Source organism: Petromyzon marinus, chromosome 46 (assembly GCF_048934315.1).
Source record: "Petromyzon marinus isolate PM22_M1 ecotype Great Lakes invasive population chromosome 46, UKy_Petmar_22M1.pri1.0, whole genome shotgun sequence".
Classification (NCBI taxonomy): Eukaryota; Metazoa; Chordata; class Hyperoartia; order Petromyzontiformes; family Petromyzontidae; genus Petromyzon; species Petromyzon marinus.
Genome location: NC_133712.1, coordinates 8,392,072 through 8,409,386, shown reverse-complemented (window position 1 = coordinate 8,409,386; position 17,315 = coordinate 8,392,072). Strand labels below are relative to the sequence as shown.

The window sequence follows — 17,315 nt, the reverse complement described above, 5'->3', positions numbered from 1 at the left end:
CACTGCTGCTGCTGCTTGCTGTGGTCTCAAAGTCGTCTCGTCTCTGTCACGTCGTCTCTCTGTCCCGCCCTCAGGCGGTAGACAAGTACCGGCTGGTGGTGAAGGCGCTGGACAGCGACGGGCTGCCGTGTGCACTCTACAGCCTGGCCACCGTCGTCATCACCGTCGCCGACATCAACGACCACCCGCCCGTCATCACCGGATTCCAGGCACCGCTCGCAGCGCGCAGCGCGACGACACGACGAGACGATGACACGACGAGACGATGAGATGATGAGACGACGAGACGACGTGACGAGATGGCGTGACGAGACGACGAGACGATGAGACGATGAGATGAGATGATGAGACGATGAGATGATGAGACGATGAGACGATGAGACGAGACGATGAGATGAGATGATGAGACGATGAGATGATGAGACGATGAGACGATGAGACGAGACGATGAGATGAGATGATGAGACGATGAGATGATGAGACGATGAGATGAGATGATGAGATGAGATGATGAGACGATGAGACAATGAGATGAGATGATGAGACGATGAGACGATGAGACGATGAGACGATGAGATGAGATGATGAGATGAGATGATGAGACGATGAGACGATGAGATGAGATGATGAGACGATGAGATGAGATGATGAGACGATGAGATGAGATGATGAGACGATGAGATGAGATGAGATGATGAGATGATGAGATGATGAGACGATGAGACGATGAGATGAGATGATGAGACGATGAGATGAGATGATGAGATGATGAGACGATGAGACGACGACATGACGAGATGACGTGACGATAAGACGATGAGACGATGAGACGATGAGACGAGATGATGAGACGAGACGATGAGATGAGATGATGAGACGATGAGACGACGACACGACGAGATGACGTGACGATAAGACGATGAGACGAGATGATGAGACGAGACGATGAGACGAGACGAGAGGAGACGAGACGAGAGGAGACGACGAGATGACATGACACAATGAGAGGCTACGACGATGTGGCACAGCTCATGTAACGACGACGCAAGACGACACGACGACACGAGATGACACGATGAGACGATGCAACACAAAAAGACACAAGATGCAGCGTGACGTAACAACGCATGCACCTCCGTCTCTCTCTCTCTCTCTCTTCCCTTTACTCATTGCCACTCTTACCCGTGACTAGTTCCCGCATCATCACTCCGATCAACATCATCATCAACACCTCTCTCTCGTCCCCCATTCTCCCGCGAAGGTGCTGGGCCCCATCAGGGAGAACAAGGAGAACGAGACGGTGGCCATCGTCGCCATCGAGGACGCGGACGAGCAGTTCTCCGACAACTGGAGGGTCAAGTGCTCGCTCGTGAGCGGCAACGAGGACGACCACTTCGGGGTCATCACCGACCCCAAGACCAACAAGGCCCACATCTACCTGCGCAAGGTGAGTCGCTGTGCGAACACCGCGCGCGCAAACTGCGTTGCCGTAGGGTTGGGCAGCGGGAGGCAGTGCAGGGGAAGAAAAAAAACTCGCCGTTGCACTGCACTTCTATGTCCCCCGGCCACCCCCACGGCTGTGCGTATGCTCCCCGATGATTGTGTGCGGCCGGCTGCTCGGGTCATCCCTCTCCATGAGCGTCTCTTCTCGCATCCCCTCTCCTCCTCGAATCTCGCTCCACCGAAATCCTCCGTCTCACCCACGGTCGCCCCTCTCCTCCTCCCGCCCGGCGCCCGTGGCGTCTCCGCATGGCCGCCGCTATTCCGCCCGTTACATTCAATTTGTCTGCCGCAAAACGAAATTTGTCACGCGGTGAAACTAAAAAACAACAACAACGACGAATCCCAACTGATATTGTTTTTGCTTGCCCACCCGAAACCGAGCGCAGCCGATCGAGCACGACGTGAAGAAGATGGCGGCGCTGAAGCTCGCGGTGAAGAACATCGCTCCGCTCGTCATCTTCTACCCCCTGCATGACGGCGGGCATCTCGACGGGGGCTCGTTCAACCCGTACCACCGCCTGCACGACCACCAGCAGCAGCAGCAGCACCCGTACCTGCACCACCACCAGCACCGCTCGGCGCTCGGACACCTGGCGGCCGCACACCTGCTGAAGGACGACGCTCTCGTCGCGGTCCACGACGGGCCGAGCTTCGCCCACCACCGGCTGCATCAGCAGCACGGCGACCACCTCGCCCCGTGCTCCTCCTCGCACGACGGCTGCCACCACCTCCACCACCTCCACCACGACCACCGCTCGCCGCCGCTGCCGCCGCCGTCGCACGGCGTCGTCAAGACGGGTCCGCACGGCTCTCCGCTCGGTGGGGCCCTCCACGCGTACCCGGGGGGGCACGTCGCGCACGGTGGCGGCGGGGGGCTGGCGTCGTACGGCGTCGCCGTGGTGTCCAACACCATCGCCATCCCGCTGTATCGCGACGCCAAGGCGGCCGACGCCAAGCTGGTGGTCTACAAGGCCGAGGGGCTCAAGGCGGGCAGCCTCATCGCCTCCTTCCAGCCCAAGCACCTGTGTGGCCACCGCATCGTCAAGTGAGCCGCGGCCTCCGTGGTGGGGGGGTGGGGGGGGTGTGGAGGTGTGGAGTGGGGGGCGGGGGGGGGGGCGCTCGGCCCGCGACCCTCTCCTAATCTCGTACAGATGTATACAGCCGGCGACTCGTTCCAAGGGCGCTTTGCAACAATGGTTGCAACAATTGTCGCGTAATCAGACGGTGCTCGTTGGGATAATAAAGAGTGGGGTTGTTGTTGTTATTAAAAGTGGTGGTGGTGGTGTAGTTGTGGTGACAGTCAGAAGAACAGGTGGGAGTTGGGGTAGTGATAGAGGTTGGGGTAGGGGTTGTGGTAGTGACAAGGGTTGGGCTAGGCCTGGCCAAAGCTGGGGGGCGGGGGCAGGGAATAGCAGGAGCAGGATGATGATGATGGGCTAGAGAGAAGAGACGGGGATTGTTTGAAAGTTTTCCAGCTGAGGTTGAAAGCGTGAATGCATTGATGGTGACTGCCCTGTCTGTCTGACTGTAGCATGGTGGCGGTGGGGGCAGGGATGGGGGGCTGTAGAGGGGGTTTGTTAGCCATTCCTTGTAATTATTGTATAGATGGTCCATGAGAATAGGGTTTCCCATTTTTTCTGGCAACAAAACAGGTGTTAAGATGTTAAAACACCAAACTGAAACATTTTACGAGGAATCATGTCTGCATTAAGCACAATACTTGTGGTCAGAATGCATTGTCCCTCAAACTGATTGGTCCACACCAGAGACAGCTTTCTTTCCAGCCTAATCTCAAACGGTGTTAGTCCCATGATGTGATGGTCCATTTTAGTATGAAGTTGTTTTGCTATTAGGGACCCACCCTGCTGAAAACTGGCCAAACTGATTACATTATTTTCCCCAAAACAGGTAATTTAATCAATGTGGCCGAATAGAAAAGCTTGTTTTGGCCAACACGATGACATCACAAGTCAGGCACCGTGTGACGTCATTATTATTGTCGCGTTGTCTTTTCACTTGCTGTCAGCGTCAGTGTCACGTGACGAGTAATCCATCACAGAAGGTGATATCACAGAGTTACCACTGAGATCCGCGTGCAACTGAATTCATTGTCCATCGACCGACTCCTCCGCAGGCACGAGAAGATGTACGACCCGGCGAAACTGCTGACGATGGACGCCAAGGGCGACATCACCCTCCTGCGTGAGCTCGATCGCGAGTCGCCCTACATCAAGAACGACGTCTACACGGCCATCTTCCTCGCCATCGACGACGGTAACGACGGAAGCGACGGTGGCAACAACGGTAGCGACTACGGTAGTGATGGTAGCAATGACGGTAGTGATGGTAGCGACTACGGTAGTGACTACGGTAGTGATGGTAGCAATGACGGTAGTGATGGTAGCAACGACGGTAGTGATGGTAGCGACTATGGTAGTGATGGTAGCGACTACGGTAGTGACTATGGTAGTGATGGTAGCAATGACGGTAGTGATGGTAGGAATGACGGTAGTGATGGTAGCGACTACGGTAGTGACTATGGTAGTGATGGTAGGAATGACGGTAGTGATGGTAGCAACGACGGTTGTGATGGTAGCAATGACGGTAGTGATGGTAGCAATGACGGTAGTGATGGTAGCGACTACGGTAGTGACTATGGTAGTGATGGTAGCAATGGCGGTAGTGATGGTAGCAATGACGGTAGTGATGGTAGCGACTACGGTAGTGACTACGGTAGTGATGGTAGCAATGACGGTAGTGATGGTAGCAACGACGGTAGTGATGGTAGCGACTATGGTAGTGATGGTAGCGACTACGGTAGTGACTATGGTAGTGATGGTAGCAATGACGGTAGTGATGGTAGGAATGACGGTAGTGATGGTAGCGACTACGGTAGTGACTATGGTAGTGATGGTAGGAATGACGGTAGTGATGGTAGCAACGACGGTAGTGATGGTAGCAATGACGGTAGTGATGGTAGCAATGACGGTAGTGATGGTAGCGACTACGGTAGTGACTATGGTAGTGATGGTAGCAATGGCGGTAGTGATGGTAGCAATGACGGTAGTGATGGTAGCAATGACGGTAGTGATGGTAGCAATGACGGTAGTGATGGTAGCGACTACGGTAGTGACTACGGTAGTGATGGTAGCAATGGCGGTAGTGATGGTAGCACCGACGGTAGTGATGGTAGCAATGACGGTAGTGATGGTAGCAATGACGGTAGTGATGGTAGTGACTACGGTAGTGATGGTAGCAATGACGGTAGTGATGGTAGCAATGACGGTAGTGATGGTAGCAATGACGGTAGTGATGGTAGTGACTACGGTAGTGATGGTAGCAATGACGGTAGTGATGGTAGCAACTACGGTAGTGACTACGGTAGTGATGGTAGCAATGACGGTAGTGATGGTAGGAATGACGGTAGCGATGGTAGCAATGACGGTAGTGATGGTAGGAATGACGGTAGTGATGGTAGCATTGGCGGTAGTGATGGTAGCAATGACGGTAGTGATGGTAGCAACGACGGTAGTGATGGTAGCGACTACGGTAGTGACTACGGTAGTGATGGTAGCAATGGCGGTAGCGATGGTAGCAATGACGGTAGTGATGGTAGCAATGACGGTAGCGATGGTAGGAACTACGGTAGTGACTATGGTAGTGATGGTAGCAATGGCGGTAGTGATGGTTGCAATGACGGTAGTGATGGTTGCAATGACGGTAGCGATGGTAGGAACTACGGTAATGACGGTAGCGACTACGGTAGTGACTAAGGTAGTGATGGTAGCAATGGCGGTAGTGATGGTTGCAATGACGATAGTGATGGTAGCAATGACGGTAGCGATGGTAGGAACTACGGTAATGACGGTAGCGACTACGGTAGTGACTACGGTAGTGATGGTAGCAATGGCGGTAGTGATGGTTGCAATGACGGTAGTGATGGTTGCAATGACGGTAGCGATTGTAGCAATGACGGTAGCGATGGTAGGAACTACGGTAATGACGGTAGCGACTACGGTAGTGACTACGGTAGTGATGGTAGCAATGGCGGTAGTGATGGTAGGAACTACGGTAATGACGGTAGCGACGACGCCGCCGCCGCTGCAACGCGTCGCGACAAGTTCGTGAAATATGCAAACTAAAAAGACGCGCAAATTTATTGAATCGGGAAAACCCACAGAAATGTGTCGCCTCCCCAACCTACCACGACAACTTGGCAGAGCCCTCCCGACATAGAGTCATGAGACTCGTTGAGGCTTTCCTGGGTGAACAAGCGTAGTAGCAATAATTTTTAAATAACCTTCAACATTTTAAAAAAAATCTGGATAAGCCATTGAGATGGAGCGCCTCGTTCTCAAGGGTGCTCAGGATGTCGGGTGACGCGTGCGGAGCAAGGTCGTCAAGACGCGCGTACAAACATTGACATTGTACAACTCGTATGGCATGCGCGGGGACGAGGCACGGCGGTGCCTCTCTCGCCGCTTGTCGCCAGACGATCGCGGTTCGAATCCAGCGGGCGGCCTGGTTATTACCGCGCCGCTTGTACGTGTGTTCACCGTGCATTTTTTCGCACTTTGGTTCTGGAGCTGTGGAGCTTTGGTTATTGGGCTGCGCTATGAACCTGGTCTTATCTTTCAAATTATTATTATTGGGTGGGAGGGTTAATCCAAAGCTCAAAAGGAAGAAGGGACGTTTCAGGTAATGGCCCTTTGTCATTGCAGAGAAAGAGAATTAAATATATTGAATAAGTAGAAGAGCGATATTGATAGCCACATTGTAAACTGTATATTTTTGTCCACTTCAGGTAAATGGTATTGACGACTGTGAGATTTTTTATTGATTGTGCTTGTGCACTCCTGCCAACTCGCTTTCACGATTTTTTTTGCATTTAGAATTTAATATTTACCAATCATTGAAAAAAAAAACACACACACACACAGACAAGTCTCATGAAACAATTCTCAACATAAAAGTTGACCCAGAGGTCACTCAGAGGTAGCTCTCCAGCATCCGTTTCCGCGGTCCATTACCCAGCACGAAACGTTGCACGGCTCTGCGAGCAATCGGAATGGATTCTTCACCTCGCGTCGCGACGCCGCTTGCACGTTCCGGACAAAGTCCGGTGAACATACATACGGGCATTCACAAACTAACCAACGTTGCGGCCGTCAGATCCGCCCTGACGCCGGCCTAGCCTCGCAGGAGGCCTTCCGCGACGCGGTGAGGCGTGGACGCGCTGCTCGGCTCTCTGGGGCCTCCGTGGTCGACGCGTTCTCGTAACGACGACGGTGCGACCGTCCCCTCGTCGTTGTTTCCCCCGCCGCCCCGACCCCCTCAGCCGCCCACCCGTGCACGGCCACGGCAACGGTGCTGCTGCACGTGGCCGACGTGAACGACAACGCGCCCACGCTGCGTCAACTCGACGACGTCGTGTGCAAGAAGTCGGCGTGGAACTCGGTGCTCGTGAAGGCCCGCGACGCCGACCTGGACCCGCACGCGGGGCCCTTCACCTTCAAGCTGCTGCCGCACGCCGGCGCCCACGGCGACACCAGCGCCATGTGGCAGCTCAAGCAGAAGGACGGTGCGACGAGCGGGCCCAACGCGAGTGGGCCCAACGCGAGTGGCCCAACGCGAGTGGCCCAACGCGAGTGGCCCAACGCGAGTGGCCCAACGCGAGTGGGCCCAACGCGAGTGGCCCAACGCGAGTGGCCCAACGCGAGTGGCCCAACGCGAGTGGCCCAACGCGAGTGGCCCAACGCGAGTGGCCCAACGCGAGTGGCCCAACGCGAGCGGGCCCAACGCGAGCGGGCCCAACGCGAGTGGGCCCAACGCGAGTGGCCCAACGCGAGTGGCCCAACGCGAGTGGCCCAACGCGAGTGGCCCAACGCGAGTGGCCCAACGCGAGTGGCCCAACGCGAGCGGGCCCAACGCGAGCGGGCCCAACGCGAGTGGGCCCAACGCGAGTGGGCCCAACGCGAGTGGCCCAACGCGAGCGGGCCCAACGCGAGCGGGCCCAACGCGAGTGGCCCAACGCGAGTGGCCCAACGCGAGTGGCCCAACGCGAGTGGCCCAACGCGAGTGGCCCAACGCGAGTGGGCCCAACGCGAGCGGGCCCAACGCGAGTGGCCCAACGCGAGCGGGCCCAACGCGAGTGGCCCAACGCGAGTGGCCCAACGCGAGTGGCCCAACGCGAGTGGCCCAACGCGAGCGGGCCCAACGCGAGCGGGCCCAACGCGAGTGGGCCCAACGCGAGTGGCCCAACGCGAGTGGCCCAACGCGAGTGGCCCAACGCGAGTGGCCCAACGCGAGTGGCCCAACGCGAGTGGCCCAACGCGAGCGGGCCCAACGCGAGCGGGCCCAACGCGAGTGGGCCCAACGCGAGTGGGCCCAACGCGAGTGGCCCAACGCGAGCGGGCCCAACGCGAGCGGGCCCAACGCGAGTGGCCCAACGCGAGTGGCCCAACGCGAGTGGCCCAACGCGAGTGGCCCAACGCGAGTGGCCCAACGCGAGCGGGCCCAACGCGAGCGGGCCCAACGCGAGCGGGCCCAACGCGAGCGGGCCCAACGCGAGTGGGCCCAACGCGAGTGGCCCAACGCGAGTGGCCCAACGCGAGTGGGCCCAACGCGAGCGGGCCCAACGCGAGCGGGCCCAACGCGAGTGGCCCAACGCGAGTGGCCCAACGCGAGTGGCCCAACGCGAGTGGGCCCAACGCGAGCGCGCGGTGGACGCGGGTGCCAGTGCCGGATGAAGCTAGTGCGAGGCCTGTTGCGGACGTTATGAAGGGGCCCTAAATTAAAACAAAAAAAAAAACACGTAAATATTAAAACACGTAAATTTTTTTACTTGCATAGTAAAGTTTATTGTATTTTTTCATTTGCTATACAGCCAGATAATACGACAAATCGCTAACCTTGAACACCCAGTCGTTCATAAAAGTTGAAGGCGGTATAGTACTGTAGTGATAGAGCAAGTGCAGAATCGCTGAACCGGAATTGATAGCTTGAAAGCGTTTAGCGCGGGGCCCTTGAACGTGCGGGGCCCGTAGCTACTACATTTGATGTAGCTACTTTTGCTACTACATATGTAGTTGCTACGACACATGTAGCTACTACATTTGATGTAGCTACTTGTGCGACGAGGATAATCCGGCACTGGCGGGGGCCACGCCGTAGATGTGGGGATTGGAAGTTGACAACCTCCGCTTTGTCCACTAAGGGAGCAAGTTTATCGGCATCCGTCTACGTTCGGGGAAACGACTTATTCTTTTACAAGAGGAAATGGTGCTGCAACGAATGTGGGCGATTGCCAGCGACTGTTGCCCTCCACTACGTCACCCTTGTGTGTTTAAATTGATTCTCACGCGCATGGGGTGTAATAATCGATTATGTGCAATTAATGCAACGTACATGGAAATATAGGCTAATTAGTCGATGCTGGAATATAAGTAAGCACCATCGCTCCCCATGCTTCCTGCTCTCACTCTTTAGCTGTTTGTGCTCCCCCCACGGCCCTCACCATCTGCCCCATCTCTCCCTCCTCTCTCCATCTCTTCCGTCTCCCGCAATGCTCTGCATTGCCCCGCAATGCTCTGCATTGCCCCGCAATGCAGGCACGCTCCCCGTGCTTCCTCGTGTTTCATCGGTGCTGTGGCCAGTTCCGCACGTGCAGCTACTCCACAATCTCATGTCTTCTCTCTCCATCTCTACATTTCTCCCTCCATCTCCCCCCCGTCTCTCCTCATCTCCCCTCAATACCCCCCTCCCCCCCGTCTCTCCGCCGCTCACATCTCCTCCTCGCGCGCTCTCCTGCCACCCGTCCGCTAGACCACACGGCGGCGCTGACGCTGCTGCACGGCCACGTGCCGACGGACGTGTACAAGGTGTCGGTGCACGTGTCGGACCACAAGGGCCTGGGCGAGACGCACCACCTGCACGTGACGGTGTGCGACTGTGGCAGCGAGCGCATGTGCCACCCGTACACGGAGTACGGGCTCAGCGCCGGCGCACTCGCGGCCATCATTTGCTCGCTGCTGCTCGTGCCGCTCGGTGAGGCCACCCCCGGTGGAACGGACCGTGGGATTGGCGAGAATTCTTCCTCTCCATCTGCTTTTGGGATGGAGTTTTCAAAGAAATGAACAGGCTGCTGCAATTATCCATAAGAGGGATTTTTTTTTTGGGTTAGATCGCGTCAATACAAATGTGCCGTTAAACCCGCCACCACCCGACACAGCCAGTTAGTAAGGGGTTTGTCACGTCTACAAAACGTGCCAGTTCGTTACTAGTTCAGCACGCCGGTGTGTTGACGAGTGAACCCACAACATTTACAATTCGAGTAAATGTGCGTCCACTCTCCAACACACCCGTGTGCTTGGAGATGAATCATGGACCCAATCCGACTGACCAGTCGCAGGGCTGGACTGTGGCCGGCGCTGACCGATGAGTGTTGGCCGTGTGTACCCGCAGCGCTGGTGGCTGCCCTGCTCATCTGCAAGTGTATGAAGAAGAAGAAGAAGCACCAGTCGGTTTGCCAGAAGGCCGTTCATGTGGAGGAGTGCTCACTTGGTACAGTCCGCCCATACAACAAGGATGGCGGAGAGGAGCAGCAGGTCGGTAACATTCTCATCGTGGGGGGTATTGGCAATTAAATATAATTTGAAGAAACCACAGGAAATATTGTAATATTGGTGTATTTTATGACTCCATAACTGGTTTGATATACAAAATGTAATAATTCAGCAGTGAATTATTATTTTCGTTATAATCGTTAATACTCTGCAGATTTGTTATTAAAGTCGACATTATTTGGTCTAATGTAATCTAATTGGGTGTATTTGCTTTCAAGCCCAGCTACAAATCTACATAAGCACCAAACTACCTACAAACCTACCAAAGACGTACCCACACACCCACTATCCTGCCTGCCGACTAACCCACTCAGCCTTCCATTTACAACCTGCTTACCTACTGACATGAAGCCTACCCACCCACCAACCAACCAACCCACCCACCCAATCAGCGACTCGCCCTCCTACTGAACCTACCTTCAAGACAATTCCAGCCACTCGGATCATTGTAAACAATACACCCGTGTGTCATTTGTCTACTTCGAGAAATCGAGTTCATGCTGATTCCAACTCATTGAACTCACAGCATCCAAGTGCCGTGGTGCAAGGAATGAACCCCGGGTCCAATTTCTCTCGCAGCCCGGCACTTGGGCCCTCCTATGGTCCCGTAGACTCCCGTGCAATTGCAGCTCCGCCGCTGTTCACTACATACCTATGAAACTGTATAAAACGGACCTCCATCCATATCTCTGCAAATACAATTTTTAAAAGATGAGTCTATCAGCCTCTCAGCTTTTCAGACCAATATTATCCAGCGGCATTTGTTCAAAACGTCGAATACATTTCCACAACAACGCGTGACGGGTTTGCGTACAGCGCTTGTGGGTAGCCCATTCAGATTCAACGGTAATTGATCATTATTCGCGAGGGCTCGTGGGTAAATTCCATCGCAGCGGGCCCCCCCCCCCCCCACGGCCCCCACGCCCCTCCCCCGGCGCTGACCCCACCAGCAGCCAGCGCCGTGACCCGGTCCCACCGTCGCGTGCGTGAGCAGCCCATGGCGATGCGCTGCCCGCCCGTCAGCTGCTCCGAGGAGGAAGCGGTCGTCAAGACGGCGGGCACGGTCCTCGTCCACCAAGGTACGGGGGCGGCCAGCAGCTCCGCCTTCCCCGCGCCGGCCGGCGGCCCCTCCGGCCGCAAGGTCCCGGCGGCGGTCCCGGCCGCCGCCGCCGCCGCCGACGAGGAGGAGGAGGGCCCCACGCACGCGGGGCCCTGCTGCTGCGGGCGAGGCTGCGCGCCGCCCACGGCGTGCGCCGTCTGCGCCTCGGCCGGCGCCGGCTGCCCGCACCGGCTGCCCCCCCACGGCGCGTTCATGCCGCGCCGCCTGCCCCACTACCCGCTGCACGGGGGGCACCACGTCCCGTCGGCGTGCCCGTACTGCCAGGCCTACAGGCGTAACCCGGGCGGGGCGCCTCCGTGCCAGTATGAGTTAAGGCAGGTAACGGGTGCCCGGGAGTGCGAATAGCCCGCCGCCTGCATGCCCGCTCGCCAGCCCCCCTCGCTCGCCAGCCCCCCTCGCTCGCCAGCCCCCCTCGCTCGCCAGCCCCCCTCGCTCGACCGCCCGTGTGCCCGTCGGGCTAGACCCCTGCCGGCCCGCCCGTCTGCCCGCTTTGGCTTGCAAAAATGAAGAGGTGCCAAGATTGGTTGGCTGGCTTGCACAAAAACCTGGGCTGTGCGAGCGCTGTTGGATACCAGTACAGAAAGTTGCCGACCTATCTGGGCAGATGTTTGCCTATTTACTTCTTGTGGCTGTGGAATTTCTCCGGGTGCTCTGGTTTCCTCCCACGTGCAAAAATTGTGTTGTTCCACGCTGACAATGCGGAATTGGACTAATAGTTTCGGAAGGAACCTCCCCAAGATAGCCTAGCTGGGCGATGGTGGCTACTCACGTGGCCTGTAAAGCAGCGCTGTGGAGGCAGGGAGGGTTGGTGAACCACGCTAATTTTGCCAAACTCCATTGCCGTGGGCCGTACCTTGGCTTGCCAGGACAATGTGGTACAGCAAAGTGCGGACTAATATCATCTGTCCCTTCTGTATGGGATTAGAGCGTTGCTCCTCGCAATGATATTTTTTGTTAAAGTAGTATTTTATTAAACGTACAGGACGACCCCAAAGTTGGTTTACCGAAACTCAGACTAATATGTGTCTATCTCGGTAAACTAAGTCACCTTGACTTATTAAAAAAAAGTATGACATGTGTGGTTGCAGAAAACAGAAAGAATACCATATAGAGGAGCGCATGTAAATGTTACCAAATTAATTCTATATATTTGCACACACACGCACAGAGGTCGCCAGCAGTTGAAACAATGATCAAGCTTTCTAAACTCACATCCCGCATGGCCCTCCTTCCACGTGCCTGTGTCCACCCAGCAGTGTAATTGGGCTCACAACAGTTACGTCGCGTGTGGTGGGGTAAAGTGTGGGTACCCGCACCCAGGGGCGGAGCCACAGGGGGGGCTTGGGGGGGGGCTTAGCGCCCCTGAAATTTTGGGAAAGTCGGTAATCGGGATAACCGGATATCCGGCTGCTGCAAAATGCTGCAGGCTGCCACCTCGTGTGCTGCCCTGCAGGCTGCCACCTTGTGTGCTGCCCTGCAGGCTGCCACCTTGTGTACTGCCCTGCAGACTGCCACCTTGTATGCTGCCCTGCAGGCTGCCACCTTGTGTGCTGCCCTGCAGACTGCCACCTTGTGTGCTGCCCTGCAGGCTGCCACCTCGTGCTGCCCTACAGGCTGCCACCTCGTGCTGCCCTACAGGCTGCTACCTCGTGCTGCCCTGCAGGCTGCCACCTTGTGTGCTGCCCTGCAGGCTGCCACCTCGTGCTGCCCTGCAGGCTGCCACCTCGTGCTGCCCTGCAGGCTGCCACCTTGTGCTGCCCTGCAGGCTGCCACCTTGTATGCTGCCCTGCAGGCTGCCACCTTGTGCTGCTGCCCTGCAGGCTGCCACCTTGTGTGCTGCCCTGCAGGCTGCCACCTCGTGCTGCCCTGCAGGCTGCCACCTTGTGTGCTGCCCTGCAGGCTGCCACCTTGTGCTGCCCTGCAGGCTGCTTGAGCGGCAGCCTTTCGAACTTATCGAACTTATTAGCCACATCAGCGGCTCCGACCTATTAATAAACTCCGCGTTCAAATCCAATAAAAGTTTTATGTATTTGTGGCGCCCATTGGAAAACATAAACACTGGATATCTCAGAATATTGAAGTCAGCCCCCCCAAAGTCAAAATCCTGGCTCCGCCCCTGCTCCCATCTGTTGCAATATATCTCGCTAGCATGGAAGAGTTATTGCCTTGAGTACACAATCGCAGAACAAATCTGCGTGTCTAATTGTGTATTCATCCAGGCAATGCTTATGCTTTGAGATGCGACTTCAGACGGTGCGATTGCTATTAAGCACGGACTTTTAAAGGCTGACCGTGTGAAAAGCACTGCTTTTTTAATGCGGATGTGGGTATTAAAGTAAGAAATTTAAAATGCTTATTCCATGTTTGTTACATGACTTTAATTTAACACGTAAAATATTAGAAATGTATTGGTAATCTGTGCAGATTTGTTGTTTTCTTTGAGAATTCTGAGCTACTCAATACACTGGATGTTGCAATGAGATACACATATCACAGTTTAATAATTGTAAACAAATATATAAAATTAAATATGCATATTTACAATCTTTAACATAGTTTACGTTTTATTGGAAGGAGCGGTGGTGCAGCGGTTAGCGCATTGTTCCATTAACCCAGTTTACCCGAGTTAACTTTCTAGCCATGGCTAACATCAGTGGCGAGTGATGTATGAGCCAATCCGGAGTCCCCCTCTGTCACCAACCCGCACTGACCAGCGTGGTGAAGTATGGTCAAACGCCCTCCGTCACCAACCCGCACTGACCAGCGTGGTGAAGTATGGTCAAACACCCTCCGTCACCAACCCGCACTGACCAGCGTGGTGAAGTATGGTCAAACAATCGCGATGTCTGAACACGGCACGGGGAGGCCTTCAACCAGTTCTTGGACAGAGGGTTGTAAGTTATGAATTGACTTGTGATATCTTAACTTGAAAATATACGGCTGTATTATACTTTTCATTGAGCATTTATTGAGCAATTAATAACAAGCGTACTCATGTGGAATAAGTATTTTGGTGAATTTCTCAGAGGCTTGGCAAATGGTCGCTTTCAGATGGCACGTGATCACGTTTCTGTGAATCTTAAGTCACGTGTCACCCCCCTGCGCATATTCAACCACTCCACGATGTCAACGCCAACCGCGATGTTACTCCGACTCGCCGAGTCTTCTTTTGAAACTAAGAGTCCGCTGTAAAAAAAAAACTGTTCCTTTCACGTTTGTGCACGACGTTCTACTTCAGTTGTAAACTTTAATCGGTAGCGGACTGCTTGTACGATTTCATCATCAGCAGTTGTTTTAAAATCCTCCTCCTTCCCAACACAGTCCTCTGCTGACCACAAACGGCTGAGCGGCGTCTTTAATCAACCACTGATGATGAGGTCACGCACGCGGGTCGTACCCGCTAAAGTTTAAAAATGAATTTGAACCAAGACTGTGGAATCCTTAAATATAAACGATCCTGTACTGCATGTTCAAATATGGTTCATATTACACAGGGTGATACATTTATAGTCACCCCCACTACGTTCAATATAGCCAGTCTGAATTGTTTGCAATATTCGGTGATGTGTAAGCTGAGATCAATTGACATCTAAGTCAGAGGGTCAGTGGGTTATCTATAAATGGTTCGCCTTCGTATCATATTGCGGTGTACCAATTCACCTCCTCCGTGATTTGATGAAATATCTCAAATCAGGGTCACGATTTGATTGAAGAATCCATTTCCTTTTTAACACTGCGGTGAATGTAGCGTCCACCTAGTGGCTGCATCAGTCACGCGAATCCGTTTGATGCGCTACAATCAGCCGTGCTCAGCCCACCGCTGGATGAAGGGCCTCTCAAAGCTGTTGCCATCTCTCGCAAGCCCTGCGATCCACCTATAGCAGCTACACACGAGTTGCTTCCCGTCGCTCCATCTCTACGGTGGACGTACTCTCGGGCGCATTCCCTCCTTTGGCTGCCACTCCACCCTTGGTCTCGACCACCCGCCATCATCACTTCCCGTAAAGTTTCCTGCTCAATTCCACGATACTGAATAACCGAGATTCTTACGCGTGTGATTCCATGCATGTACCGTGACCCTGATGAGTCCATATTCATCTTTATCACCGTCACACTCCTGTTGGATATGCACGCACATGCGGTGTGTAAATTTCATGTTCACAAGGGTAACATACTGCACGTTTATTGATTTACTAAGACTATACAGTACCTAGCACCGGTGAATTTCATACACAGCTCATGTAAGAGGTACTGGGTGGGCACTGCGTAGGTGCTCTGTTGTTCTGTAATGGAGATGTAAAAGTATCAGCAATGCCCTGTGTGAGCACGCAGCACACAGGGCATGCCCGAATCTCGATGGTGGATTAGACGCCTCGAGCACAACCTCGGAAAAAATGATGTCAAATTCAATACTCGAGCACTGTCATTACCAACACTATTAAATTGCCGTCATTTCCGAAAGTCTCTAATGAAATAATTTAATTATTTGTGTTGTTTGTTCGCAATGCAGTAGAGTATGTGCAGCATTAGTACTGTTTAAAAATAATTTTAAATACCGCACTTGTTTGCAGAAATGCAGTGGAAAATTACATCTATAATTCTGATGCATAAAGCATTAACATACAATACATTGTCTGAATGTAAACATGGTTGGACGTGTATTACCACTACTACACATTTTATTTCCTACTAATGAAATACTGTACCCGTATTTAAGCGATTCATTTAAAAAAAAACGATTTGTACATCGTCCTTAAATTACAAAACCCTCCTCTCTTCTTTCCATGCATATCTCACTCCCGCCACCCCCTGTGGCACAGATTGCTGAACTGAGGGGCTGCTCCGAGCGGGCATCGCCACCCCACGACAGCCCCGCGAGAGACACCGCACCACGACGAGCAGTCGACCCAACGTGACGCCACAACACCGCGCAGTCGGACGGAGCCCGGGCAGTGCCGGATTAAGCTAGATCGGGGCCTGTAGCATATGTTATAAAGGGGCCCTAAATGAAAAAAAACCCCACAAATTTTCAAATATTTAAATTGCACGGTAAAGTTGTATTTTTTCATTTGCTATACAGCCAGGTAATAAGACAAATCGCTAACCTTGAACACCCAGTCGTTCATAAAAGTTGAAGGCAGTATAGTACTATAGTAATAGAGCAAGTGCAGAATCACTGAACCAGAATTGATAGCTTAAAAGCATTTAGCGCGGGGCCCTTAAAAGTGCGGGGCCCGTAGCTACTACTACTACATGTGTAGTTACTTTTGCCACTGGGATAATCCGGCACCGAGGTGTGGGGACTATGACACACGGCGGTGAGACGGAGCGGCCTCGTCCATCGGCAAGCGGATGGCGAGCTCGCCAGCGAAATACTCCAAACCAGGGGTGTAGAAAGTATGGCCCATCAAGAGGTGCCCAGGTGCTTCCACTGTCAGAGATTTTGGACGCAAGATTTTGACCCCATTGAATTTGGACCACAGGGATCCTGGATTTGAGTGTTTCAGACGTCCGTGATTAAACCGGTTTTCTCAAGTGTAGCGAGTTGGTCCTTCGACCAATGACTGCACACAAAAACTCCATCTGGTAAAATTTGGTTTTTCGCTTTATTCTGAGGACACGCAAAATCTCTACAGCAGGGTGACTGAGAACCATTTAAAAAAGTGTGATAGTGTAATAATCATTTTTAAAAAGTATTAAATAGTTGGTAATTTGACGTCAAATGAGCAAATCAGGCCATGCATGTGATACATTTCATTATGGATATTTTAGCCGCGTCGTATTGCCCCACAGAAGTCATTTTCACTTGTACTGAGAATTTGCAGCGCTGGGAATCCCTCATCCAGCGGTGGACCGACAAAGGGCTGGCTGCACGTAGACGGAATTACAATGTTTGTCATTGGCCAGTTCGCTTAAGTATTTTGGGTAGCGAATTCAGAGTATTTATTGTGTATAAACAGACTTAAGTGAACTTGAGATAACTTGATGTCAAAGTCAGAGGTTGCATTTTAGTGATGAAATTGTTGCTGCAAGTTTTGTTGCGAATAAAACCCGACAAATTAAAAGGG

The 17,315-nt window shown here is 53.5% G+C and overlaps 2 protein-coding genes across 2 annotated transcripts; both read left to right on the top strand.

Moving 5' to 3' along the window:
* The first annotated feature begins 1,034 nt into the window (after positions 1 to 1,034).
* On the top strand, positions 1,035 to 8,252 carry LOC142930932 (uncharacterized). Its single transcript, XM_076074118.1, has 5 exons — positions 1,035 to 1,447; positions 1,890 to 2,548; positions 3,638 to 3,777; positions 6,842 to 7,525; positions 7,684 to 8,252. The coding sequence occupies exons 2-5, from the start codon at positions 1,914 to 1,916 to the stop codon at positions 8,250 to 8,252; spliced, it is 2,028 nt and encodes a 675-aa protein (XP_075930233.1). The 5' UTR covers positions 1,035 to 1,447; positions 1,890 to 1,913.
* An 855-nt stretch (positions 8,253 to 9,107) lies between these two features.
* Positions 9,108 to 17,312, top strand: LOC142930931 (uncharacterized). Its single transcript, XM_076074117.1, has 4 exons — positions 9,108 to 9,549; positions 9,967 to 10,109; positions 11,122 to 11,206; positions 16,068 to 17,312. Exons 1-4 carry the CDS (start codon positions 9,108 to 9,110, stop codon positions 16,073 to 16,075), a joined length of 678 nt encoding a protein of 225 aa, XP_075930232.1. The 3' UTR covers positions 16,076 to 17,312.
* The last annotated feature ends 3 nt before the right edge of the window (positions 17,313 to 17,315 follow it).